This window comes from Sminthopsis crassicaudata, chromosome 6 (genome assembly GCF_048593235.1).
Source record: "Sminthopsis crassicaudata isolate SCR6 chromosome 6, ASM4859323v1, whole genome shotgun sequence".
Classification (NCBI taxonomy): Eukaryota; Metazoa; Chordata; class Mammalia; order Dasyuromorphia; family Dasyuridae; genus Sminthopsis; species Sminthopsis crassicaudata.
In genome coordinates this window covers 172761601-172786964 of record NC_133622.1, presented here as the reverse complement: position 1 = coordinate 172786964, position 25364 = coordinate 172761601, and the positions used below count along the sequence as shown (strand labels likewise).

General features: G+C 41.4%; 2 protein-coding genes across 6 annotated transcripts in view; one reads left to right on the top strand and one right to left on the bottom strand.

Annotated features, from left to right (window-relative positions):
- Positions 1 to 7208, bottom strand: part of NUDT6 (nudix hydrolase 6) — a 36076-nt gene extending 28868 nt beyond the window's left edge. Inside the window, exons 1-2 of the mRNA XM_074273701.1 lie at positions 6491 to 7208; positions 5618 to 5821 (exon numbers count right to left, since the gene is read on the bottom strand). Of these exons, the coding sequence (XP_074129802.1) occupies positions 5618 to 5821; positions 6491 to 6755 (469 nt within the window). The 5' untranslated portion in view covers positions 6756 to 7208. The remainder of the gene's footprint in view (positions 1 to 5617; positions 5822 to 6490) is intronic.
- Positions 7209 to 7219: 11 nt separating this feature from the next.
- Positions 7220 to 25364, top strand: part of AFG2A (AFG2 AAA ATPase homolog A) — a 240830-nt gene continuing 222685 nt past the window's right edge. For 3 of the 5 annotated variants that reach the window (XM_074273696.1, XM_074273700.1, XM_074273699.1), the window contains exons 1-9: positions 7220 to 7465; positions 8466 to 8590; positions 8687 to 8844; positions 15092 to 15150; positions 16482 to 17114; positions 19835 to 19964; positions 22011 to 22067; positions 22237 to 22360; positions 24025 to 24280. In XM_074273696.1, coding sequence (XP_074129797.1) covers positions 7327 to 7465; positions 8466 to 8590; positions 8687 to 8844; positions 15092 to 15150; positions 16482 to 17114; positions 19835 to 19964; positions 22011 to 22067; positions 22237 to 22360; positions 24025 to 24280 — 1681 coding nt within the window. In that variant the 5' untranslated portion in view covers positions 7220 to 7326. Of the gene's footprint in view, positions 7466 to 7599; positions 8033 to 8465; positions 8591 to 8686; positions 8845 to 15091; positions 15151 to 16481; positions 17115 to 19834; positions 19965 to 22010; positions 22068 to 22236; positions 22361 to 24024; positions 24281 to 25364 lie in introns of those variants that run through there. The other 2 variants (XM_074273698.1, XM_074273697.1) reach the window with 2 other exon arrangements.

The window sequence follows — 25364 nt, the reverse complement described above, 5'->3', positions numbered from 1 at the left end:
ATAATTATTCATTTATTTGATACACTCCCTGTTACCAAGTTCTTTCATGAGCTAGATGGCCTCGGAGTAGGTTTTGTGGTTCATCACTAGTCAAGGAACTGAGAGCAGAAAAATTAGAAGCTTGGATTCTTTGGGGTCTATATCCATCCATCAAACTTGCTAGATAGAGGTAGCATCAATTTACTAATAAGTTTTTACTGAGAAACCATTCTATATACAAGGGATATGCTGGGCATTATGGGGGAAAGCAAAAGGCTTAATGAGATCACACACAAATACATTCACAGAGAGAGATAATTAATGGCATAATGCAAAATATGGCAACAATCAAATGGATAGTGCAAGCTAATAAAATCAAAAAGATTCAGCCCCAAGAGTATGTTGATAAATATTTAACAACCAGCTTTAATTTCATTATCAACATTTTTCCATTATTTTCTTAAGACGAAACAATCAAGAAAATAATATCAAGCTCTGCTTGGTAGTGTTTGCTGATTTCTGGGATACAAATGTTCATAATAAAAATTGACTATCAGCTTTCACTAGTCAATTTGAGCTGGCTCCAGGACAGCCATGGTTTGGCCTAGAGAATGAGTTTATAAATTGGCAAAGGTAGAGTTAGGATTAAATAGAGGGTCTGTTAGAGTTTAGTCTATAGAGTTCATCTAGTGCAGGGGCACATTGATCAAGCTTCCATGGAAAGACTTCTGAAACTCTGTATATCTGAATGGGAAAAAAAGAAAATCTTGATTTACTACAATTGTTTTCTATTACAATCCTATGTATTTTTATATATTTGAAAATATGATCCTGAGAAAGGGTCCACAGGCTTTACCCTACTGTTAGAGGGAGCCATAACACCAAAAAGATGAAGAATCCCTGATCTAGTCAATCATTCTCATTTTGAAGATGAGAAAACTGGGATTAAAAGAGAAGGTCTTTCTCGAGTTAATATAGTTAGTAGAAAGACTGGGATTTGGACAAGGGCAGGGGCTAGAAGGTTGTCTTTGGAGGCAGGAAAACTGATACAACCTGGCCAGACAATAACCTCAGGCTATCAGAAGCAGACCTACACAAGTAGATGGATGGTGTTTCTCATGGGGGGCTGCCATCAGTGAAATCTCAGATCTCCATTTCTCTTTCTGCAGCACTACAGCCAAAGTACAAAGTGAGGTTTCTAAGAATGTGGATGAAATGCAATGATGAACCCCACTGACAAGTTTAATCTGTATGAGGCCATGCTGATCTTTCTGTGGGGAGGGCAAGTATGTCGGGAAACAGACCTTGCTAAATGCCTTGCAATTTAATGTGGTGAGGAAGGAAGATGTTTGGGCACATGCCATGTGGAAGTTGTTAAAGTGTCATTATTATAATTATGAAATTACACTTTCACAAATGAAGTAAATGAGCTGAGATTTCTAAGTGTGATTGTTGATGTCAACAAAGGTAGTGGAGGCAGAATAATTACGTTAACTCTATGATTTGGTACATAAAAATAGAGTAATTTACTCAACTGCGGCTCACTCTTGAACAAGTGTATTCATTAGTTAGAATTGGCTGGTCTGCTTTAAGGGTTCAACATTAACAATATGAGGTATAAAGGGATATATTTTATTCTGTGACTTATGGAAGTCTTCTTGTCTGTGCTATTAAGTGCTAAAAGGGTTAAAATTAGTAGGATGAAAAAGTTACTAAGAGATTATATTTAAGAAGTGTGGGAAGTGAACAAATCACAATTGACTTTGATGCTTTAAGCCTGGGAAAAAATGATGGTCAACCTGACAAAAAGGAACAGTTCTAGAGAGCATTGGTCTCAACTCCATGCAATAAGGTTCTTTTCGATGGTACTTAACATTATAAAAGGCAGCATCAATCCATTTATTGGTACTAATCCAGTAATTACTGAAGTTGTGTCCATTCTCATCTAGGTGGAGATGGGAGAAGCTGGCTGATGTCCATGTGATAACTGGTAACCTCATTCTGCAATGAGAGTGCTAGCCACACTCCCAAATCTTCACATGTACAATAGAGAAATATTTAAGGATTTGGATACATTTAATCCATCCAGGCTAGTCATAATTACAGGGTCTAAAGACCACAGGTTCAAATCTGGAAGGATTCTCAAAGGTGATCTAATCCTAGCCCTTCTTTTTACAGATAAGGAAACTGAGGTACAGAGAATGGCTTATCTTGTCCAAGTTCGTAAAAGTACTAAGTGTCAGAATCAGAATTCACACCCAGTTCTCTGATAATATACCTTTTCTTCTGCAGTATCATTAATCAACTACATGAATACTTACTGATTAAAGGACTGAAAAGGATGGATTCAATCAGGGTAGATAAAAGTTTAGGCTAGCATTATCCTCTTCAATCTCCACCCTCAAAAATTATTTATTGTTGTTCACCTGCTTGCTTTTTCAGTCCTGTCTGATTCTTCATAACACCAAGAGGGTTTTCTTGGCAAACATACTGGAATGGTTTGCCATTTGCATCTCCAACTCATTTTCCAGATACCTGAGGTAAATGCGATGAAGTGGCTTGTTCAGAATCATACAATTACTAAGTGTCTGAGGCTGTATTTGAACTCAGGTCTTCTTGATTCCAGTCACAAAGGCTCTATCCACTTTGCCACTTCACTGTCCAATGAATTACTAGGTATCCTTTAAAATTTATAATTTGTTAAAAGGGAAGTCTTCTACTCAGAGTTTGGGTAAAGCTGGGAGGTGAGTTCATGACAAGATATTTTTTTAAAGCATCAATAAAACACTTGTAAAAGATACTGAAGGGGGGAAAACATAAATAGAACCCTGCTACTACCTTGACAAACAATATATACATAGCATCCTTTCTGGACTACTTCTTTAAGTCCACAGTATTAGGTTTGTAAGTTGAGTCCCCAGAAGAATGTCTATTCTCAAATATATCACTGGACACTCTAGAGTGTTTCACACTCCTAAAAATATAACTCATGAGCTTCTCTTTAACAGACAGAAAACAGAAAAGCAAAAGTATTTACTAAGATGGCATAATTAGAACAATAGCCACAAAACATTCTTTTTTCCTACTTCTCTCCCTCCCAAATCTGAAACATATAGGCTCACTAAAACACAAATCACTAGATGAGTGGCCAACTTAGATTACAACTAGGACCTGATTAGTGTGAATAACAAAATTTAGGAAGTGATTATATATTATCTTCCTCTACTCCTCTCCCTCCCAACTCTGAAACATATTGGCTCACAAAAACACAAATCATTAGAAGAATGGACAACTTAGATGATAAATAGGACCCAATTAGTGTGAATAATAAAACCTAGGAACTGATATATTTGAATCTGCACTCTTCAAAGTTATAAACATATATAATATGTAATTATATAACAACATATAATCTACAGGGTGAATTTGAATAATGAGATTATTTCAAAGAACTTATCATTCATATTAATCATGGCCTAGCTATAATATGAAGCACACACGATGAGAACCCATGAGATCAAGCCTATTTATATTTGGTTAGTGTTCTGATGTCTTTTTTGCTTTCAATGTCCTCACATTGCTCATAATCTAATAGGGGAGATAACAAGCAATTATAATATAATATTTTATTAAATAATGACATATACAACCACATATAATATAAATATTATGATGGTCTATATATAGTATTTTATTATTATATTCTATTATAACATATATATTGTTGTTATTCAGCTATGTGTGACTCTTTGTGACCTCATCTGGTGTTTTCTTGGCAAAGATACTGGCTGGAGTGGCTTGCCATTTCCTTCTCCAACTCATTTTATACATAAGGAAACTGAGCCAAATGGGATGAAGCGACTTGTTAAGAATCATACAACTAAGTGTCTGAGGCTGGATTTGAGCTCAGGTCTTCTGACTTAACTGTACAATGCACTATTCTTGCCACTTAGCTGTACAATGAATTATTAGCTATCCTTTAAAACTCTTAATTTGTTCAAAGGGAGGTTTTCTACTCAGAGGCTGGGGGTAGCTGGGAGATGATTTCATGATAAGACTTTTTTAAAAGCATCAATAAAATACTTGTAAAATATACTGAAGGGGGGAAAAAAAGGACATAAATAGAACTCTGCTACTACCTTGATGAACAATACATACATAGTATCCCTCCTATATTACTTCCTCAAGTCTACACTCCTAGGTCTATAGGTTGAATCCCCAGAAGAATGATTATTCTCATATGCTACAAAGGACACGCTAGGGTTTCACACTCCTAAAACTATAGCTAATGAGCCCCTACCGTGAGGCCAGAGATACAATTAGTTCAAAGTAAAAGTACTTACTAAAATTGTAGAATTAGAACAGTAGCTACAAAACATTTTCTTTTCCTGCTCTTCTCCCTCCCAAATCTGAAATATATTGGCTCACAAGAACACAACTCATTAAGAGTGGACAACATCTTAGATTACAACTAGGACTTGATTACTATGAATAACAAAACCTTGGGAAGTGATCATATACTTGAATTTATACTTTTCAAAGTTATAATTATGTAAAATATGGTAAGGGCTCCAGACTAATGGAAATCTGCAGAGTGGATTTGAGTGATGAAACTACTTCAAAGGATTCATCATTCCCATTAATCATGACCTAGCTGTACACTCACTAAGAAGCATACATGATGGAAACACATGTGATCAAGCCAATTTACATTTGGTTATAGCGTTCAGATGTTTTTTTTGCTCTCAGTGTCCTCACACTGCTCACAATGTAATAGGGAAGATAATAAGCTAAGTATATAATTACAACATAATATATAATATTAAATAATGATATATTAATATACAACCATATATAACATTACAATGGTATATATTTTTTATTAAATATCCTATTATAACATATATAATTTTTCAGCTGCATGCAACTCTTCATGACCCCATCTGGGTTTTTTTTTGGCAAAGATACTAGAGTAGTTGGTCTTTTTCTTCTCCAGCTTATTTTACAGATGAGGAAACTAAAGCAAATGGAGTTAAGTGATTTAGCCTGGGTCATACATCAAGTTAGTGGGGGAGACTAGATTTGAATTCATGAAGATGAGTCTTATTGACTTAAAGCTTGACAGTCTATCCACAGTATCACCTAGCTACCCAATATGTTATTATATTATGGTAATATGTGATAAATTAATGTAATGTTTATATATGCTTCTTATTTCCCATTAGAGTGTGTTCTTCTTGAGAGAAGGGACCATCTTTTGTCTCTCTGTATTTGTCTTTTTGTATTAGCACAGTAGGTACTAAATAAATGTTTTTTGATTGACTTAAGTGGCAAAATCAGGATATGAAGACTAGTCCTTTGATTCTAACTGTAACCTCCTTTCCACTGTCCTACCAGGATTTGGACTCAGAGTTTCTGACCTCAAATACATTGGTCTTTGCACATCACAGGCTACTTTGCTAATGTAGAAAAAAATCCTGTTAAAGCCTTTGGCACTGTGAGAATCTGTGAGCTGTTCCCTGAATGAAAGTTGCTCCTTCAGTAATCTTAGCTCCCAAAAGCTAGAAATCTGGGGATTTCCAGTTCACCAAATTCTGCAAAAGGTGAGTTTGAGGAAATTGCTGGCTTGGACACTGACCTGCAACTCCTACTTGATGGGTGGCATAGCCTGGCAAGCGGCTGGGTCCTTCCCCAAGCCAGAGGGTCATCAGGGATGCATCAGACTCTGCGTGGTGAAAACGAAGGCCCAGGGAAGCCGCTGGATTTATAAACTGGCTTTGGAAGATAGGGATATGCAGCCAGATGGCTATTCTGCCCTCTGCTCGCCATTGCTGGATTGAGGCTGAAATTCAGAAGGATGGAACAAAAATAGTTGTAAAAATTCATTTTTATTATCTTTTGTTTTCGAGGCACCTGTATTTCCCAACTAAGGTCTTTAGCGGGTCTCACTTTGATTGAGGCAAAGCCCATTTCAGCCATTAAGGCTAGGTAAGAATTAGGCCAAGAATGGCCTGCTTTACCAAGTCAAATTAGATTAAAAGATAATCTCTTGGCCAATCCTTAGGGGAAAGTAAGATCTTTTTTATTCAACTCTACGGCAGACACGTTCCTATTTAATTCAGAGTTGAGTTACAGAAGCGGGGAGAACAGACATTTTCCCATTCTGGGAGGAATGCGCTATGACTAGATTGCTCCATTTCTGGAATGTCAACCCAGAAGTGCGTTGTCACACGTCGTGACATTCTTCCTTCAGGTTCCTGTATTATTAGAAATCTTTTGGGGTCTTGTTGGAAAACATAGTGGATTCTGTTTAGATGTATCTGTCTCCAAGATAAAGGTTATGTGTACATATATACATTGTATATATAATAGTATACTCTATATTTATGTGTGTAATATGTTAATATAATACATGGCCCTGCTGGGAGTGAGGCCGCCGGCGCAGGCCCAGGCTTGGCCCGGGACAGCGCCCGCACGCGCTCGGCAGGTTGGGGAGGGGCGCCGCACTTGCCCTGGAGCCACGCTCGGAAGGTGGCTGGGTCCACGCCGTCCGCGGGTCGGAGCCGACCCAAGTGCACAGTGACGCCCCCGAAGCGGTCGATCTCCCCTCGAAGGCCGCCGGGGCCGGGACCGCCGGACAGAGCGCGGGCGGCCTCCTGCGCCTGTAGCAGCCGCAACTGTAGCAGCGGCCGCCGCCTCCACCGCAACAGCCCCGGCAGAAGCTGCAACTGTAGCAGCGGCCGCCGCAGGCGCCCCAGCAGCAGTCCCGGCTGCATCCCGTCTGCGGGCGGTGGAAGCCTCCGGGTCGCAGAGGGGGCGGGGGCGACCGTAGACCTTCGAATATCAGCGCCGCTCCGGGCTCAGGCCTAGCCAGGCGGCGAGAGCCGCCAGGACTGCTGCTCACTCAGCCAAGCGCTCAGGGGCAGCCTGGCTCCCCGTGCACTCCTTTGGGAAGGAGATCTCCTGCAGGGAGGTAGAGCCTCTGGCCTCCGTTTCCTCCCGTGTGACAGGAAAGCGGCTTTTCTGTTCCCCGGGGCATGCTTCCTCCTCTCTATCCTCTGCCCCAGTACAGTTCCGGAAGGACTGATTAAGCACCTATAGGAAGACGTAGGGATGGGATAACTAGATCCCAGGCGGGAAGGACCCGGCACAGCCACGCTGCAGCCTCAGCAGCCGCGCTTGCAGGGATAGGGTAGGCCTTCGGCTCAGAGGCTTTCGGCGGGGCGGGGCGGGGCGGGGCGGGGGCGGAGTCTCGGCAACCTCTGCCCGGGAAGTTTTTCTCAGCGCTCACGTGGTGGCGGCGGCCCGGGGCTCCTCCTGCATCGGGGCCGAGTCTTCCCTCCCGGCATGTCCTCCAAGAAAAGCAGAGCGCGGCGGAGCCAGGGCGCCGGCAGCGCCTCCCCCGCCGCCTCCCCCGGACCCCCGCCCGCGGGTACCCCCGGCCCCGGCCCCGGCTGCCTGGTGGTAGTGGATCTGGTGGAAAAAGGTAAAACTCTATGGGAGAAAGGGCGGGACTGGCCGAAAGGGGCGGGGGCTGCGACCACGTGTGTGCTACTGGGAAACCCTTCCAAGGCTTGGGAAAAGGGAGCCGGTCGTGGGGGACGCGCGACTTCCCCGCCTCTGCCGTTCTCTAGTTCCTCCTCTGAGACTCAGTTTCTCTCTCTGTCAAACGCGGGTGGGCCTAGAGGGGCCCGGTCTGACCCGTGTTCTGCCACTTGTCGGCTCTTCCTGTTGTGAATGAATGAAAGCGGAGCAAAGGATTTAGGGGAACTGTGTCACGTGAGGGAGATAGACTATCCCCGTGACGTCATTGCTGGAGGGAATCCTTGAGGAGGAATCAGCGCCTCCTTTCCTGCTTCTGGTCCAGGAGCTTGCCTAGAGATTTTCGGGGTGTCCCCCAACCTTTTATTTGGAATCCTCTGAGGCCTTCTTGATTTATAGTTGGGGAAACTGAGGCCCTGAGAGGGGCCGAGCCTTATCCAGATCCACTCCCCTAGTAAGTGGTAGTCAGGAGTCAAACCTAGTTCCATTGCCTACAGTGTCATTGCTGAAGGTCAGTCCCTCTGTAAGCTTTTATTAGTTATCGGCTACCCAACAGGGGTTAAAGCACGGAAACTCATCTTAGTGAGTTCCGATTCAGTCTTAGGTATTTACTTGTGGGACCTAAGCAAGTCACTCAGTTTCTTAAATTGTAAAGGGGGTAAGAATGGCCCCTCCCTCCCAGAGGTTTTGTGAATTTCAAATGAGTTAATAACTGCAAGGCATTTAGCACTTTGCTTTTTTACTTAGCATTTAATAAATGCTTTTTCCTTTCTCCCCACCTCATTTCTATGTGCATTAACATGGCCAATGTGGGGAAACTCTTATGTATTAGACAAATAGATGGTTTTTGTAATTGAATCCCAACCATATAAGTAGTCACTTTCGTTAAAGTACTGGAGAAAAAAATGTGTTTTTTTGGTTGTTGTTGTTTTTTTCTTTTATAGCAGATGACCCTGTCCCCAAAATATTCCAGAATTTCTTTTCACAACTTGGCCTTAACACGATGAAATCTGCCAACCTGTGCATTGGCCGGCCAGCGCTGCTTACGAGTGGGGCTGGACAACAAGAGGTGAGAGTTCTTGAATTTTGCCAGTTTATTTTCTGACCTTCTGGAGGAAAGGTGTGTGAGGGGATTAATGGCTTATGTTTTCTTCGCTGGGTGCAGGTCTGCACCTCTTGGCCTGTGGCAGGATTTCCTGGAAGGAAGGTTGGCCTGAGTGAAGGGGTTCAAAAAAACCTGGGAGTGAAACCTGGAGATGGAATCCTGGTGGAGCCTCTTACGGGGACACTTGTAGCAGCTGAGAGAGTGGACCTGGTGCTGAGGTTTGGATTGGTTTTCTGAGGGATGCTGGGGAGGGACTGGGTAGTCATCATTAGCATGGCCTGGCTCCATTTCAATTTTACAGTGTGGTCAGTGCAAATAAATTTTTTAAAGTTATTATTCTGAAGAGATAATTATTATTATTCTCTATACAAAGATGAACAGAAAAGGAAGCTCATATTATAGGACCCCAGTTCTCTTGCTTTTTAAAAATGTTTACAATAAATTCAGTACATTTATTTCAAATGTCTTTGATTGTCTTTCTTTCTAAACTTTCTGTTCTGTGCATTAAGAAAAAAATTCTCCAATGACTTTTTTTTGGGGGGAGGTAATCACTATTTTTTAGTATTTTACTCTCAACAAAATTAAAAAAGAAATCCTTACTTATTACAAGTGAACGTGATTGATGGGTTTTAATGGCTTGTTTGCGGACAGGCTGGTGGGTTATTTTTAGGGAGTAGAAAATAGCATTACGAGATGTCAGAGCTAGAAGGACTTTAGAAATCATCAGGGTCAGGTATTCTTAACCATTTTTTGCTTGTCAAGACCCCTGTGACAGTTTGGTGAAGTCTATATGGATTGATCTCAGATAATATTTTTAAATAGTGGAAGGATTTGCTAAATTTCAGTTAGAAGTTAATAGCAATAAAGATGTGATTTCTTCCTTCCCTTCCTCCATCCAAGTTAATATAACCCATGAAACTCATGGGCTCAGGGTTATAAACCCCTCTCCTAGTCCAGCTGAGGTCCCTATACAGAAGTGACTGGGTCTATCCTAGTCCTGATTCTTACTAGCTTTGTCATATCTTAGGCAAGGGGCAGCTAAGTGGTTCAGTGAATAGATTGTGGGGCTGGACTCAGAAAGTCTTTAGTTCAAACCCAGTCTCAAGCACTTACTAGTTGTGTGACCCTGGTTTGCCTCAGTTTCTTCATCTGTAAAATGGTCTGGAGAAGGAAATGGTAAACTACCTCAGTATCTTTGTCAAGAAAATCCCAAATGGGGTCATAAAGAGTCAGACATAACCGAATGACAAAAATCTTAAGGAACTCATTTCTTTTCAGGTCTCAGTATTTTTATCTGTCAAATGAGAGCTTGGACTAAGTGATCTTTAATGTCCTTTCCAGCTTTCAATCTTGTGTGAATCTGATATTTTCCAAATATGAGATTCTCCTGAACATTTATAAATGAGGCTAGGAGGATGGGGACGGAGGGAGAAAGTGCAATGGATAGATCTGTGGGCCTGGAGAAAAGCCTAAATTCAAATCCAGCCTCAGATACTTACGGCACTTAACTTTATCTGCCTTAATTTCATTACTCATTAAAATGGGGATAATCATAGCACCTACCTCCCAGGACTGTTGTAAGGATCTAATGAGACAATATTTGTAAAGTACTTTGTAGCCCCAAAGTTCTATGTAAATACTAGTTAGTTCTCCTTCTACTAATAATTTGCCTTATAGTACTTTTGAAAGGTATGTTTGTATAGGATTGTTATCTGGGAAAACAATTCTATCCACCCAGAGAAAAGATGAAATTTGTATAGGAAAATCCCTATGTGGAAACTCCATTCGTAATGCAGAATGCTTCTACAACCTCTATATATTCACTTAGCCTTAGATACTTGGAGCTCCCAAGAGATTAAATGACTTAATTATACAGCTAGTGTCAGAAATTAGATTTGAATGGAGGTCCTCCTTAATTCAGAGACCTGAAATTTTTTTGGAAGAGGCAATATGTCCATTAGAGCTAATAATGGAAGAAGGGGGATATGGGTTGTACCTGCCTTTTTTTAATTTAGGGAACTCTTAAGAAGAGAAAACTCCCTCTCCTGATGCAGATTAGCCCTTTCTCTGCAGTTATCTTCTCATGGAGAGTTGGCCTATGGTGCTAAGAGTTGAAGTCACTTACTCAGGATTATATGGCCAATGGGTGTCAAGCAAGCCTTGAACTGAAATCTTGGTTCCAAGGTCATCTCTCTATCTACCAGACTATAGAGAGGGCCCTAGCAGTTGAGAAGATCAGGAAAGGCTTTATGTAGTAGGTGATATCTGAGCCCTCTTTATAAAGACATAAAGTGTCCTGAGAGATAAAGGTGAGGTGGTATTGCCTTCCAGGCAAAGGGAGTGGGACCCAGCTTGGGCAAAGGCATGAAGACTGGAAATGCCATATCATCTGGGAGGATTAGCAAGCAATTTTGACTGAACCATAAGGGACAAAACCAGGAATTATTAGTAATAGAGCTGGAGAGGTAATTTGTAGTTACTCGATAAAGATCTTTAAAATCCAAACTGAGCATTTTGTATTTGCTCTGGGAAGTAATAGGGAGCCATCTCAGTTTCTTGAGCAGGGGAATGACATGATCAGATTATTGCTTTGTGTTCACCTATAGCATTAGTACACTTACTTCTCCTAGGTGTTTCCTCCTTCCCTTTGTCATGACAAGGTCTGGAGTGGACTCCTCCCCCCCCCCCCCCCCCCCATGGTCCAGGCTCTGGCAGATCCTTTCCAAGCTAGAAAGATTTCTGTAAGATGGGAGGTAAACTCTTAAGTTTGACCTCCAAGACAGCTATGGTGAGAGAGAAGCATCATCACTAGACTGGACCTGGCAAATCCCAGCTCATCAGCCAAGGCCCAGTGAGGCTGTGGTCTGCTCCAGTGAAGGGAAGACCCTCTGCCTCTCTCAAATATAGCAATCAACATCATTAATTAGGAGCTATTTTGCCCAACTGTATGCTAATAAATCTGATGATTTAAGTGAAATGGATGAATACTTACAAAAATGTAGATTGCACAGATTAACAGAGGAAGAAATAAATTACTTAAATAATCCCATTTTAGAAAAAGAAATTAAACAAGCAATCAACACATCATCCTTCCAATACCAATATATGATCCATTTAGTCTGTGGCTCAATCAGTACCTCACCTAGCATTAATTAAGTCCCTTCTGAGTATCAGGCACACCTGTGTTAAACACAGCAAAGACAAAATCCCAAACTCCTTATTCTCATCAAATTTAAGTTCTAGATATATACATATCAAAATTTATTCTTAAAACAAAATGATGTGGTAGTTAAAGAAACAGTGGTTTGGGTGGGTGGGCGGGTGCTGAGAGTCGGAAAATTAGGAAAGGAATCATTCAGAAGGTGATGCTTGAGCTAAGCTTTGAAGGAAATAAGGGATTCTCTAATATGGATGGAAGGGGAAGGGGGAACAAGCATTCATTAAGCACCTACTATAGGCTAAGTGCTTTGCAAAACTCTTACTTGATCTTTATAACAATGCTAGAGTAGATAGATGCCTTTGTTATTCTCATTTTTCAGTTGAGGAAATTGAGGCAGAAAGAAGAGGTGACTTTTTCTGGGTCACACAGCTAAGGACATGAGAAAGGAGTGCATTCCAAGTATGAACTAGTCCATAAACTAAAATGGAATGCTATATGAGAAGACCAGAGAGAAGGCCAGTGTGACTGGACTGGAGTGTACAGGAAGGGGAATAATAAGAGATTGGAAAAGTAGGTTAGTGCCAGATTATGCAGGGAGTTAAAAGTTTGAGGTTTTGGTATTTTATCTGAGAGGCAGCAGGGGACCAGAGGAATTTTGGAGTAGGGGAATGAAGTGTTCATTAGGAAAAACTTTGGCAGCTAGATGAAGGAAGATTGGAGAGAGGAGATACCTGAGTCTGGGACCAGTTGGGAGGCCATTGAAATAGTTTAGGTGAGAGGTACTGAGGTTCTGGGCACGGGGATAGCATTTGAAGTGGAGAGATGAGATATTGTGGTAAAAATAACAAAATTAGGCAGCTCATTGGATGTGTGGGGTGAGGGAGGGTGACAAGGTCAAGATATCTCTAGAATTATGGATCTATAAGCCTGGGAAACAGGAAAGGTTTTGGTGGGGAAGAAAATAATGAGTTCATTTTAAATTTAAAGTATCTATGTGATGATATCTGGGGGCACTTGGGTGGAGCAGTCAGAATGACCACAGTTCAGATCTGCCTTCAAGACACTAGGTGTATGACTTTGGGCAAATTACTTAATCCTGACTTGATAAGTCCGATAGGGAATTGGTAATTTTTGGGGGATCAAAGTTTTAGGTAGAGACTGAGATTGGATGTATAGATATATGAAACATCTGCAGAGAGATGGGAACCAGTTAAATCCATGAGAGATGATGTAGGTGGAGAGACACACATACACAGAGACATAGAGACAGAGAGGGAGAAGGAGAGACAAAGACTAGAGAAAGGGAAAGAGAGAGAGAGAACTAGAATAGAGAGGAGCTGAGAAGGGGTCCCAGAACAGAGATTTGGGGATAACACACATTTAGGGATTGTGAAATGGATAATAAGCTGGGAAAAGACTGAGAAGGAATATTCGGATAGGTAGGAGAAAGAGATGAGAGGGAGTAGTGAGGGTCATGAAAACTAGAAAAGAGAGTAATTCTGGAGAAGGTGATTATTGATGAGGAATGTAGCAGAGAAATTAGGTAGGATGAAAGTGAGAAAGGTCAGACTTGGCTGTGAAGTGAATGGTCATTGCTAATTTTAGAAAGAGAAGCTTCAATTTGGTAATGTAAAATACCAGATTGTAAAGGGTTGAGGATTGAAATTCCTAGCTGTGTGACCTTGGGCAAGTTACTTAATGCTATTTGCCTCAGTTTCCTCATTTGTCAAAGGAGCTGGAGAAGAAAATGGCAAACCACTCCAGTATCTTTGCCAAGAAAACTCCAAATGGGGTCACTTAGAGTTGGACATTTCTGAAACAATTGAACAAGAGTAAAATAGAGAAATAAAAACAATGGGAAGCCAACTTCTTAAAGGAGTTTTGTGAAGAAAGAGGAGATAAGGATAGTAGTTTGTGGGCATGGAAGGGTCTAGTGAAAATCCTTTTAAAGATGGGGAGTCTTGGAGGGGGAATTGGAAGGCAGCAGGAGAGGAACAATTAAATAGGGAAAGGTTGAAGATTATAGAGAGGGGGTATGACTGAGGAGGCAGTCTGCTAAGAAGATGGAAGGGAAAGGTACATTCTTGGTGTTGGCAAAGGGAAGGGCCACCTTATCAGAAACTTGGAAAAGAGGTGAGAGTGGAAGATGATGTCAATGGACTTTGGGATGAAGAAAAATGAGGGAAGAGGGAGCTTGCAGGAAATGATATAGTAAATGGTGTAGTAAAATAAAAATTGGGGTCCTCAGCTAGAAGAGTGGGGACAATGCTAAGGGAGAAAAGTGTCTGGAGTAAGAAGGAAAGAGATTTTCAACAGCCCTTGGGAAACAAGATAGTGTTAGGGGATGGACTAGGGAAGGATAAAAGGATTGTCTTGATTCTCCAAGGAATCTTATTGAGGTACCACATCCATTTGTGCTGCTTGGCCAACATGGTCATATAGTTGCTAGTAGCTTCATTCATCAGTCTTTGAGTTGGCTAAGGGGAGAAATACAGAGCTGAGTTTTGGCAAGAGATGAATTGAGAAAGAACAAGTGAGTGAGGGACCCCAGAGATAATGGGGAATGAAATTGTTTAACTTTTGGAGTATAATTGGAAAGGAAGGTCAGTGAAGTCTGAGTATCAGTAACACCTCAAAAAAAATCAAGGGGTACAGGGATTGGAGATCAGAGTGAGGTTAAAATATAAGTGTAGGAAGGGTGAGAGGTATAGGGAAAAGATTATTGTCAGAGAAATGTGGAGCTTTTGATTGTTGGGGTCATTAAATTATTTGACTATTGGCAAGACTGCACGTGAGAAGGATCATGCCCTGCAAGGATCTCACACACACACACACACACACAGTTTTCAACCTTAAACTTGACAAGTTCCCCACTCTCTGCTTCAGTTTCCTTATCTGTAAAATGGAGATTAATAATAGCACCTTGTTCCCAGGACTATTGAAATCAAATGGGATAATATTTAGAAAGAGTTTCGTAAACCTTAAAGTTTGATATAAATGCTAGCTCTTTTTATTAGTGGCTGTGGGTAAGTCATTTGAACTCTTAATATTTGTGGCAACTCTTTAAGACTCTTACATTTCAGAGAAGATACTGCCTGCAATAGTGGAAGGAATTTCTCAAGTAGGAGTTTCCTAAACTAGTGAAGTAGTAGGTTCTATCCCTATCTCTGTCCCTCTCAATTTTAATGTCCCACTTATGATTCAGGGATGTCCCTATTTCCCAAGTTGGACTTATCTCTGCTTCTTATGTTTAAGCTTCTGGAAAAGGTAATGAATTTTTTTTTTTTTTTAACCTTCTATTATAGTGACAGGGATGCAGAAATTAATGAGGAAGAACTGGCTACTTGCCTTCTGAGAAAATTAGGTGAGCAAATGTTTTATTTTAATTTTTCTTGATTTAGTAAAGAAGATATATGTGAAGATGTTTTATTAAGCATTAGAACATAAACTCCCAGAGGTCAGGGGTTGGTTGTTTTGCTTTGGTCACGTTAGTAGACTTGTAGTTTGGTGGTGCTATAGTGCATAGAGCACAGGGCTTGGAATCAGGAAGATTCATCTTCCCAATTTCAAATTTAATCTCAGACACTTAACAGTTGTGTGACTCTGGGCAAGTCATTTATCCCCATTTGCCTCAATTTTCTCATCTGTAAAATGAGCTGAGAAAGAAATGACAAACCATTCTAATATCTTTCAAAATATTAGAAAACCCCAAATAGGGACACAAAGAGTCAGATATAATTGGAAACAACTGAACAACAATAAGGTTTGTTAAATTGAATTGAATTTTATAGCTTTGCAAAAAATCCTGGGATTAAGAAAATCATCATGGAATTGTAGATAATAATAATAACTCACAATTATAATGGCAACAACAACGAAGATAGCAAGAGTAATAGTAATATTTATGTAGTGCTTTAAGGTTTGCAGAAATTTACAAGTATTATCTCACTTGATCCTCACAACCATTATGGGAGATAAATAACATTTTCCCCATTTTACATTTGAAGAAACTAAGGCAGACAGAAATTAAGGGATTTGCTAAGGATCACACAGCTAGGCTGAGACTGTCTGAGACTGCATTTGAACTCTATTTTTTGCTTACTTCAGATTTTACCTAGCTCTCTGTGTACTGTGGTGCCCCCAGCTGCTGCTTAGCATGGCTATTATTGACATAGAATACATGAAAGGGTTTAATATGAACAGTTTTTAGAAACTAGAAAGTAGATATCTCTAAATGCTTGACTGATGCTTGATGGTTTATTTTGGAGGCCTTAAGAAGCCACTGGAGAGTTTGAAGCAAGGAAGTGACATGGTTAAGTCTTAAGAAGACGATTTCAATGGTTTTTTTTTTTTTTTTTTTTGGTGTGTGTGTGGGGGGAGTGGAGGTGGACCCTAGAAATAAATAATCTCATTAGGGAACAGTGTTTGGAGAATAGTCCAATGAAAAGAACATTAGCTATGAAGTGGGAGCCAATCTTCACTTCTGATTATTAGCTATAGAACCTTAGATAAATTACTTCCCCTTCCCTGAGCCTTAGTTTCTCCATCTGTAAAATGAAGGGGTCGGGTCAGGAGATCCTTGAGGCCCCTTCTAGCTCTACTTCTGTGGTGTTAGGGTGAGAGGAGGAGGGTTTGGGGTAAAAGTCACTTACTCTGGATGCAAAAGCAAATGCATACTAAACACTTTTTTTCTAGATGGTAAAATTGTGCTGCCCGGCAATGCTCTGCATTTCATTTTCTATGGAAGACCATGCCAGTTGAGTGTGACATCTGTAAGAGGAGCTGATGGCCTCACCCTGGAAAGATCTGCAGGGAGTTTGGCTGGTGAGAAGCAAGAACCAGCCTCTGAAACATCCAACCTTGAAGCCAGTACTGGGGACTTGTCTTTGGAGCTAAGCCAGCTTAGCCTGGGGTACTCCCAGAATGGAACCTCCACCAGTACGCCGTGTAAACCTGCAGACAGCAGCTTTGCCCCAAAGCCAGGAGATACCTCCTTGGAGGCTGACCAGCACCTTGGGGAAGGCGATGGCCTAGGAGAAGGCCCTGCTCTGGCTGATGGCTCCAATCCTATGGGTGAAGGGACTGCCCTCCAAGAAGAGAGACTGCAGCCCCCAGCCCAAGTGGGAGCCTACAGCAGTGCTGACACATTCTACTATCTCTCTTCCATTACAAAATTCAACTTTGTAAAGCCCCAGACAACCACAGAAGAGGATGACAGCCCACGGAAAGTCACTTACGACCTCATTGGCGGTTTGACCAGCCAACTGAAAGCCATCAGAGAAATGATTGAGTTACCCTTGAAACAGCCAGAGTTGTTTAAGAAATACGGTAGGAGCCCCTTCTTCATTTTATTCCAAGGGTCTTACTTACTTAACAGATATTCTGTACCTTTGATTAACTGGTTCTGGGCAAGTTGGGTTAAGGAACAATGACCCAATCTCTGCCCTTGATGAAATTTAAACTGATGAGTAAATACAGATCCAGACAACATCATACCTGGGGGAGGGGGGAGAACTAGCAGCTGGAAAGGTCCATAGAATGGGGTACCCCAATTGAACTTTTTTTTTTCCCCCTGAGGCTGGGGTTAAGTGACTTGCCCAGGGTCATACAGCTAGGAAGTGTTAAGTGTCTGAGATCAGATTTGAACTCGGGTCCTCCTGAATTCAGGGCTGGTGCTCTATCCACTCCAATTGAACTTTTAAGGAGCAAGGTGACTATGAAGGAGTGTGTTCCAAGTAGGGGAGACATTCTCTGCATGAGCTGGAGAGAGAGAGCATTAAGCAGGCCGGCCTGATTGAAGTGTATTGTCCATGAAGGGGAGTAATAGGTCTTCATTTTCCTAGGAGAGGTTGGAACAAGATAGGAGAAAGGATAGAAATGCTGTAGGGCAGTTTGTATTTTCTCCTACAGGCAACCGGGAGCCCCTGTAACTTCTTGAGTAGGGAGAGTGATATGATTAAAACTATAGAATTTTAATAGTATTCACTTAGACAGCTGTGTGAAAGATAGCTTGGAAAGAAGAAAAAGCAGGGGACCAATTAGTAGGACACTAAAATGGGATGCTAAAACCCTCACAAAAATTTCATATGATGATCTTCTTCTATCCTCTTTGCTGAAGGGTGGAGATCCTTCTAGTTGGGGATGCAGAGAGGATCTTCTGGGCCATGGATCAGTGATGGCTCCTCCCTGCTAGGCAGTCCTCAGCATGGGCTGGGGTTCTGTCTGCTAGAAATACCTGAGGGGCCTTTATCCTGCTAAATCTGCTGTAAATTAAAAAAAAAATCAATCCAAATCTCACAGGATCTACAGGTGGGAGGGACCTCAAAGGTCCTCTTCTTTAACCCTTTCCTTTTACAGGTAAGGAAACTTGAGACCCACAGAGGTCACAATAGCTGTTTGTAGGTTTTACTTAGTATTTATTTAGCACTTTAAGGTTTTTATTGTGCAGGAGGGAAGTATTGTTATTACCCCCATTTTACAGATGAGTAAACTGACTTGCCCAGAACCCCAGCTAGTATCTAAGGCAGGATTTGAACTGGGAGTCTGTCCATTGTATCATTTAGTTGCTCAAAAAGAGACGAAGATCATCTGCTGGGATTCTGATTGTTAGCCCCAGCCTGACAGTTGGTCCCAGCCCAAACCTGTCTCCTGCCCAAACCCCACAGAAATCCTTAATCACCCTCTGGAAACAGGCTAGCATGCTCTGTGACCACATCAGATATATTAGAGATACCACAGAAATCAACCAATAGGAAAGTAGCATCAAATTCAACCACAAACCTCAAAAACTTTCCCCTGATATGGGGCATGTGCATTATCCTTCTTTGCTGTCTTTTGGGTGAATTTATACTTCACTCAGCCTAATTATAATATCATTGCTATACATTAATACCACAAATCTCTCCTTCTCTATGGGCTTTTCTGTATGCATTCTGGCTAACTACACGTGCGATTCCATCAAGATTTTAGGAGGACTCCCTATGTTAGCAAGAGGTTACCTCTTGTAACCTCAAAATCTACACTACCTTATAATGGAACCAGATTCCCTAAATATCCTTGTCTTGCTTTGCTTGGGTGCTACCTCCTCTAAAGAAGCATAATCCACTCTGGGCGTGTGATTAATGATAAACTAATGATAAATGCCTTTACTTGATTTGGAGATGGTCTGAGTCCTGAATTTTTTCAGAGGCCACAACTGAGACACACGTTCCATATCTTAACACATCTAGTTCTACTCCCTCATTTTATAAAGAAGGATACTGAATCCTAGAGAGTTAGGCCCTCACTGCTAGCAAATGGCAAGACTTCCGGCTGCCATACCAGGGCTCTTAATAGTAGATCATTCAAATGAACTCTTGAAATCATCCAAAACTGTTGGATGATGATCCTGTGAGGAAAATTGTCCTGAGTAAAAGGTATGCAAAGGTCTACTTTGACTAAGTGGGAGCTCTGGGCCTTGCTTGGAATCTGCTGAATTCTCCTTTCTTTTTTCTTCATTATCCAGCCTTAAATACAGAATATGAAATAGTCAGCTGATGAATGATCAATCAGCAAGCATTTATTAAGTACTGACTGTGTGTGAGACACAGGGGATACAATAAAAGTCAAGACCAGCTCCTGCCCTCAAGGATTTTATTCTCCAGTGGAGAAGATAACATATACATAAAATGTATGGGGCAGATGGCCTAACAGTTGAGGGGGAGGATTGGCTAAGGCCTCCTGCTGAGGGGAGGGGGCTGTACTGGAGAGCTCTGGGGACTTGAGTGAGCTGGTGATCTTCCCAATATCCTCTTGTTCCTCAGCCCTGACTTGTGCTTGGCTATCTCACATTGTAGCCAAAGTGATGGTGCAGCTATTTGGGGTCAGAAGAGAGAAAGTTCTGGGGATGATGGCCACTGCTGGGTGGCCAGTCCTCATCTCCCCATAGCCTGCTCTCCTTTGGGCCTTTCTGGCCTCTGGGCCTTGGGATTGTGTCTTTCTGAAAGATTGGAATCTTTGGTGAAATTTCCATGATAAGGACTGGACCAATTCATTCTCTCTTTCCAAAGGTATTGCTCCTCCCAGAGGAGTGCTACTGTATGGCCCGCCAGGGACCGGGAAGACTATGATTGCCAGGGCTATCGCTAACGAAGTGGGAGCTTACCTTTCCGTCATCAACGGTCCTGAAGTCATAAGCAAGTGAGTTCCTTATCAAGAGGCACACCAAGAAAACTAATCTTTATAGCTTCAAATTTGTGAGGAAAAGAATCCCTTTGTTGGATTCTTAGAGGAGATTTTATTGAGAAAAGTGTTTGATATGACATTACTCTGAGAATGCTGTTTTTACTGACTTGTGATTTTAAAACTTAAATAATTATTATTTTTTCACATTTAGTTGCAATGAAGAGTCACTGAGGCAATCTCAGCACTGAGCCCCGTCTTTTCCTGATTTTCTTCCCTCACTGAAACGTCTTCCAGCTTGTGCCTCTAACCATAGGTGTTTCAGGGTTCTAGTATGGGTCTTCTTCTCTTTTCCCTCTACACTACTTCACTTCATTTCTCTAGTCATCCTGATCTATATTTGGCCACTGCACCCAGATGGCTCTGGTGGAGGGGAAAGTAAGGCAGTTGGCCTTGCCCAGCTCTCCTTCACTTAAATCCAATTCACTTGCATATTAGGGCCACACCCTTCTGATGTCATGGTCCTCTTGGAGAAAGGACAAACAACAACTTCATTTGGTGATCTCATCTACTCTCCTGCATTTAATTACCATTTCTATGTTGATTCTCACATCTACCTTTTTGCCCCAGTTTTCTCTGCTGACCTCCAGTTCCTCATCTCCAGCTGCCTCTCAGGTGTCTCCAACTGGATTCCAGTAGACGTCCTAAACTCAGTATGTCCAAAACTGAATTCATTATCTTTCTCCCAAACCCTCTTCACCTCCTACTTTTCCTATTACTGTGAAGAATAACTCAGACTCCAATGACTCCCTATTGCCTCCAGTATCAAATACAAAGTGCTCTGACATTCAGAACCCTTCATAATCTAGACCCTACCACCTTCACAGGCTTCTTACTCCCCATGGTCTCTTGGCTGTTCCACCAAAACCATCTATTCTGAGCTCCAAGCATTCTCTCTAGCGATCCCCCATACCTAGAACACCCTCTCTCTTCTGTTCCAACTACTAACCTCCCTGGCTTCTTCTAAAATCCTGTATCCTACTGGAAGCCTTCCCTAACCCCTCTTAATTCCGGTGTCTTTTCTCTCTTAATTATTTCCTATTTATCCTGTTTGATTTGTACATATTTGTTTGCCTGTTGTCTCCTCCATTAGTGTATAAGCTTTCTTGAGAGCATGGCCTGTCTTTGATCTTTCTTTGTATTCCTAGCACTAAGCACAGTATCTGACACATAGTATGTGCTTTATAAATGCTTATTAACTGACTGATGCTCAGTTTAGAATTTGCTTTAAGAAACTGATCTTCTAGCTGTTTTCCATTCACACCTTCTTTTCTCCTGATTCCAGCCTTAGTTCTCATCATCTGTCATGTACCTTTATCTCTTAAGACTCCCTAGTTTCCTAGAAAACTCAGCGTAAATGCTGTCCTCCCATTCCAAGTTTTTTCTTATCTTTCTAGCTGCTGATACTTTCCTCCAAACAATTGTTTTGTTGAATTTTGATCTAGTAGACAGAGCTGGTCTTGGAGCCAGGAGGAAATGAGATCACATCCCCGTGGAATCATAAAAGCTGTGTCACCATGGGCAAGTCATTTAATATCTCATTGCTCTGCACTCCCAAAGACTAAGATGCAGACAAGATGCCAGTCTAACTTGGTGGAGGGAATATCTTTACTTAGGAGTGAAGTCATGGGTCCTGGTTCCATCCCTACTCCTTTCCTTATGTGGAAAAATAAGCACAGAAAAAATTTTTTTAAAAGTTACCTGAAATATTTTGAAAATTTTTGAGAATGCAAGATGTTTTCCCCCCAAGGATATTTCTACCCTAAAAACTTAGCTGCTGTTCTGCTGGGCACATGACAATTTTTTTTTTTTTAAATTTCCTTTTTCTATTTTTTTTCTATTTTGTTTTTTCTTGTTTTGCATTTAGTTTTAAATAAGTATTTAGAAAAAGGATAACTATCTTTTTATGTAGCTGGAAAAATAAAATGCCTGTTGGAATTTTGGAGAAAAGACAGTTTGTAAAGTTAGGAAAGTTTTAATTTTAATGGATTTTTTTTGTTGTAGATTTTATGGTGCTTCGGAAGCAAGACTGCGGCAGATCTTTGCTGAAGCCACTTTGAGGTACTCCTCCATCTTTGTAGATCCCTGTGCTAAAGATGTTCTTTGCTATATTGACCAATCCCTCCCTCTACCTAATGTGTAGTTACTTTCTCTGTCCTATCCCCTCCTTGTCCCCACAAGGAAGGATGTTATAGGTTGATGACTAACAAAACTTCCTATTTCGTTTTAGGCAGCCATCGATTATTTTTATTGATGAGCTGGATGCCCTTTGCCCAAAGAGAGAAGGGTCTGAGAATGAGGTTGAAAAGAGAGTTGTGGCTTCTCTCTTAACTTTGATGGACGGTATTGGATCTGTAAGTAGAACACAGACTTGGAACAGATTCAGTGTGTGTGTGTATGTGTGTGTGAGTGTCTGTACCTCTCATTTGTACAGGCATGTGTTCATGCGTGCATGTATGTGGTGGTGTGGGAGGGCATAGAGGGAACTTTTTATTTTTAAAGTGGTCTTAGGATCATTGTTGTAGAACTATAGCAATGTTAGATCATCTAGTCTTAACCTCTCATTTTATAGATGGGGAAATATGTCAGAGATGGCACTTGCCCCAAGGTCTCTCTTCCTAGCCCTAAGGCCAGGTCTCCATCCAGTTCTTCCTCTCCAGCCTCAAGAAAGTCTTCACTTAGGATCCTAGATTTAGAACTCAGAAGGTCCATTCAGGGGCATTTAATGGCTTCATTTTGCAAATGGAGAAATTGAGACTGAGAGGGCTGTGTAACCTGCTCAGGATCACCTGGGCATTAAGTAGCAAGACCAGTATTTGAACCAACATCTTTTGATCCCCAAACCAGAGCTCTTCTCACTGCATGGCACTGTCTCCACATGAGTCTTATTTTGAAACAGGGAACTCAGAGACCGTTTGATCCAAGACATCCGTGAACAGTTACTCGTTAAAAAGCTTCAAGTTAGTAAGTCTATCAGATGCTGATCGCTGGTTGTGTTCTTAGACAAATACATAAAAGTATCCTTGCCTTTAGGAAGCTGAGACTTTCAGAGGAAAAAAACACAACAACATAATTTTTCTAGAGGGATAGAGATAGGGCCTGTGATTTTGGAAATGGAGAAAATGCCAAATAAGAAAATGCAAATTGATGCCCTCTGATGCTTATAGAGTCTTGGAAAGATGCCTAACGTAACAAGTGGTTAATTGACTTGTCTAGAATCACACAGCCAGACTCAGAAGTAGCTTTTGAACTTGAGTCCTCTTGGCTCTGTGGCTAGCTTTGTCCCATCCTTGCATCTATTCTACATGGCCATTTTCTGAGGGAAAGCATGACAGACAAATGAAAGCCTAATCTAAGGGAGAAAATTGGTGCTGAGTTTCCAAGGAATCTGGGGATTCTAAGAAGTAAAGGTGAGGAATTGATGCCTAGAGGACAGTCCTTGCAAAGGTTTGGAGTTGGAATATCATATGTGAGCAAAAGCAAGAAGGCCACTTTAACTGAATTGTAGCATTGGTGAAGGAAGGAAATGTAAATTGGAACCAGATTATGTATAGTCAAGGTCAAATAAATGAGTATGCTCTTTATGGGGACAAGAGGGAACCACTGGGATTTCTTGAGCAGGGAAGTGACATGGTCAGACTTATACTTTAGGGAAATCATTTTTCCAGTTGTCTGAAGGATACATTAGAAGTTGGAGAGGATTGGGGGGCAGTTAGAAGACTATTAAAATAATCTAGGTTAGAGATGATGAGGGCTAGGATGAACTAGGATAATGGACAAGTGAGTGGAGAGAGTGGACAGATACAACAGATATTTCGTAGACAGAGATGACAGGATTTAGTTACTGTTAACTATGTGGGGTAAGGGGAGAGAGGAGAGAGGGCAATATTGAAATAGTTCTTAAAATCAGGATTTTGAAATAAGACAGGAAAGAGTGCATGTGAGGAAAGTGAGGAACTGAACAAATTTACTTCCAAAAAGAAGACAAAGTTGATGTTTTTCTTATTTTCTTTCCTAGGAAGGGAGTGAGGGGCGGGTTTTGGTTATTGGGGCTACAAACCGCCCTCACACCTTGGATTCAGCCCTCCGAAGGCCAGGCCGCTTTGACAAGGAGATTGAAATCGGGGTCCCTAATGCTCAGGACCGGTTGGACATCCTCCAGAAGCTGCTTCGGGGGGTCCCTCATGGCCTTCAAGAAGCTGAGTTGCTTCAGCTTGCCAACGGTGCTCACGGCTATGTGGGGGCTGACCTGAAGGCCTTGTGTAATGAAGCAGGTGAGACTTTTCTACTTTTCTCTCTGGAGAGGGAAAGTGACCCTAGTAACCCAGGGGACTTCCCAAGGCCCTGTGGTCTTAGACAGATTTGTCTGCCTGTCTCCTTGGAGAGGGAAAGTGACCATAGTAACCCAGGGGACTGTCAGAGGACCTGTGTTCTCAGGTAGACCATAGTCATAGACTCAGTGGACAGAGTTATCAGGTTGGCTGGGTATTTTATGATTCTTATTTCATTTGAGCTTAACAACAAGCTTGTGCTGTAACAATTATGAGTATCATGATCTTCCTTTTATAGTTGAGGAAACAGGGTTATGTTACTTCTGTGGAGTGAGCTGTGATTCAAACTCTGGCCTTCCCTACACCAGGTCCCTTCCTCTAATCACTACTATGTTTTCTTTCTGCATTCTTTTGTGATGAACAGCATCATCATCATCATGGGATCCCAGATTAGACCTCTCAGACCAACCCCTTCATTTTACCAATGAGGAAACTGAGTCACAGGGAGGCTTGTGACTTGCCTATAGTCTCACATAGCTAGGAGTATCTGAAGTGGGAAGTCCTGTGACCCCTTTCCTCCATCACATTGTTAGATTAGGAAGTCATCTATGTGATGTAGAAATAACATTGGTTTTTATTTCAAAGAATTTACAACATCCTCCAAGCTGGCACTTATTTTATCCATGCAGATCCCAGTCTGCCTGTCCTTTCTTAATCCTGTTTCTTTTGTTCATCTAAAAAAAATAAATCTTTTGTAAAAGAGACCTCCTCATCCTAAAAGCCTTCCTGTAGGTAACCTGTAGGGAACCTTTTTTCTGCCAAGAGTTTTTTGGATTTTTATTTATAACATCATTTGGGCCATACAAAATTATCAGCTTACAGAACACTGGGAGGCTGTTCTACCCAGCCTTAGGCTCATCATCATCTATGATTGATTATGTAAAATAATTTTAGTCTGTTGGCTGGAGGTTCCCTACCCCTGCTTTAAACCAAGGGACCTTAACCTAGACCAGGGAATCTAAAAAACATTTTTTTGGGGATAATTATATTTCAGTATAATTGATGTTCTTTGTGATCCAATGTATGT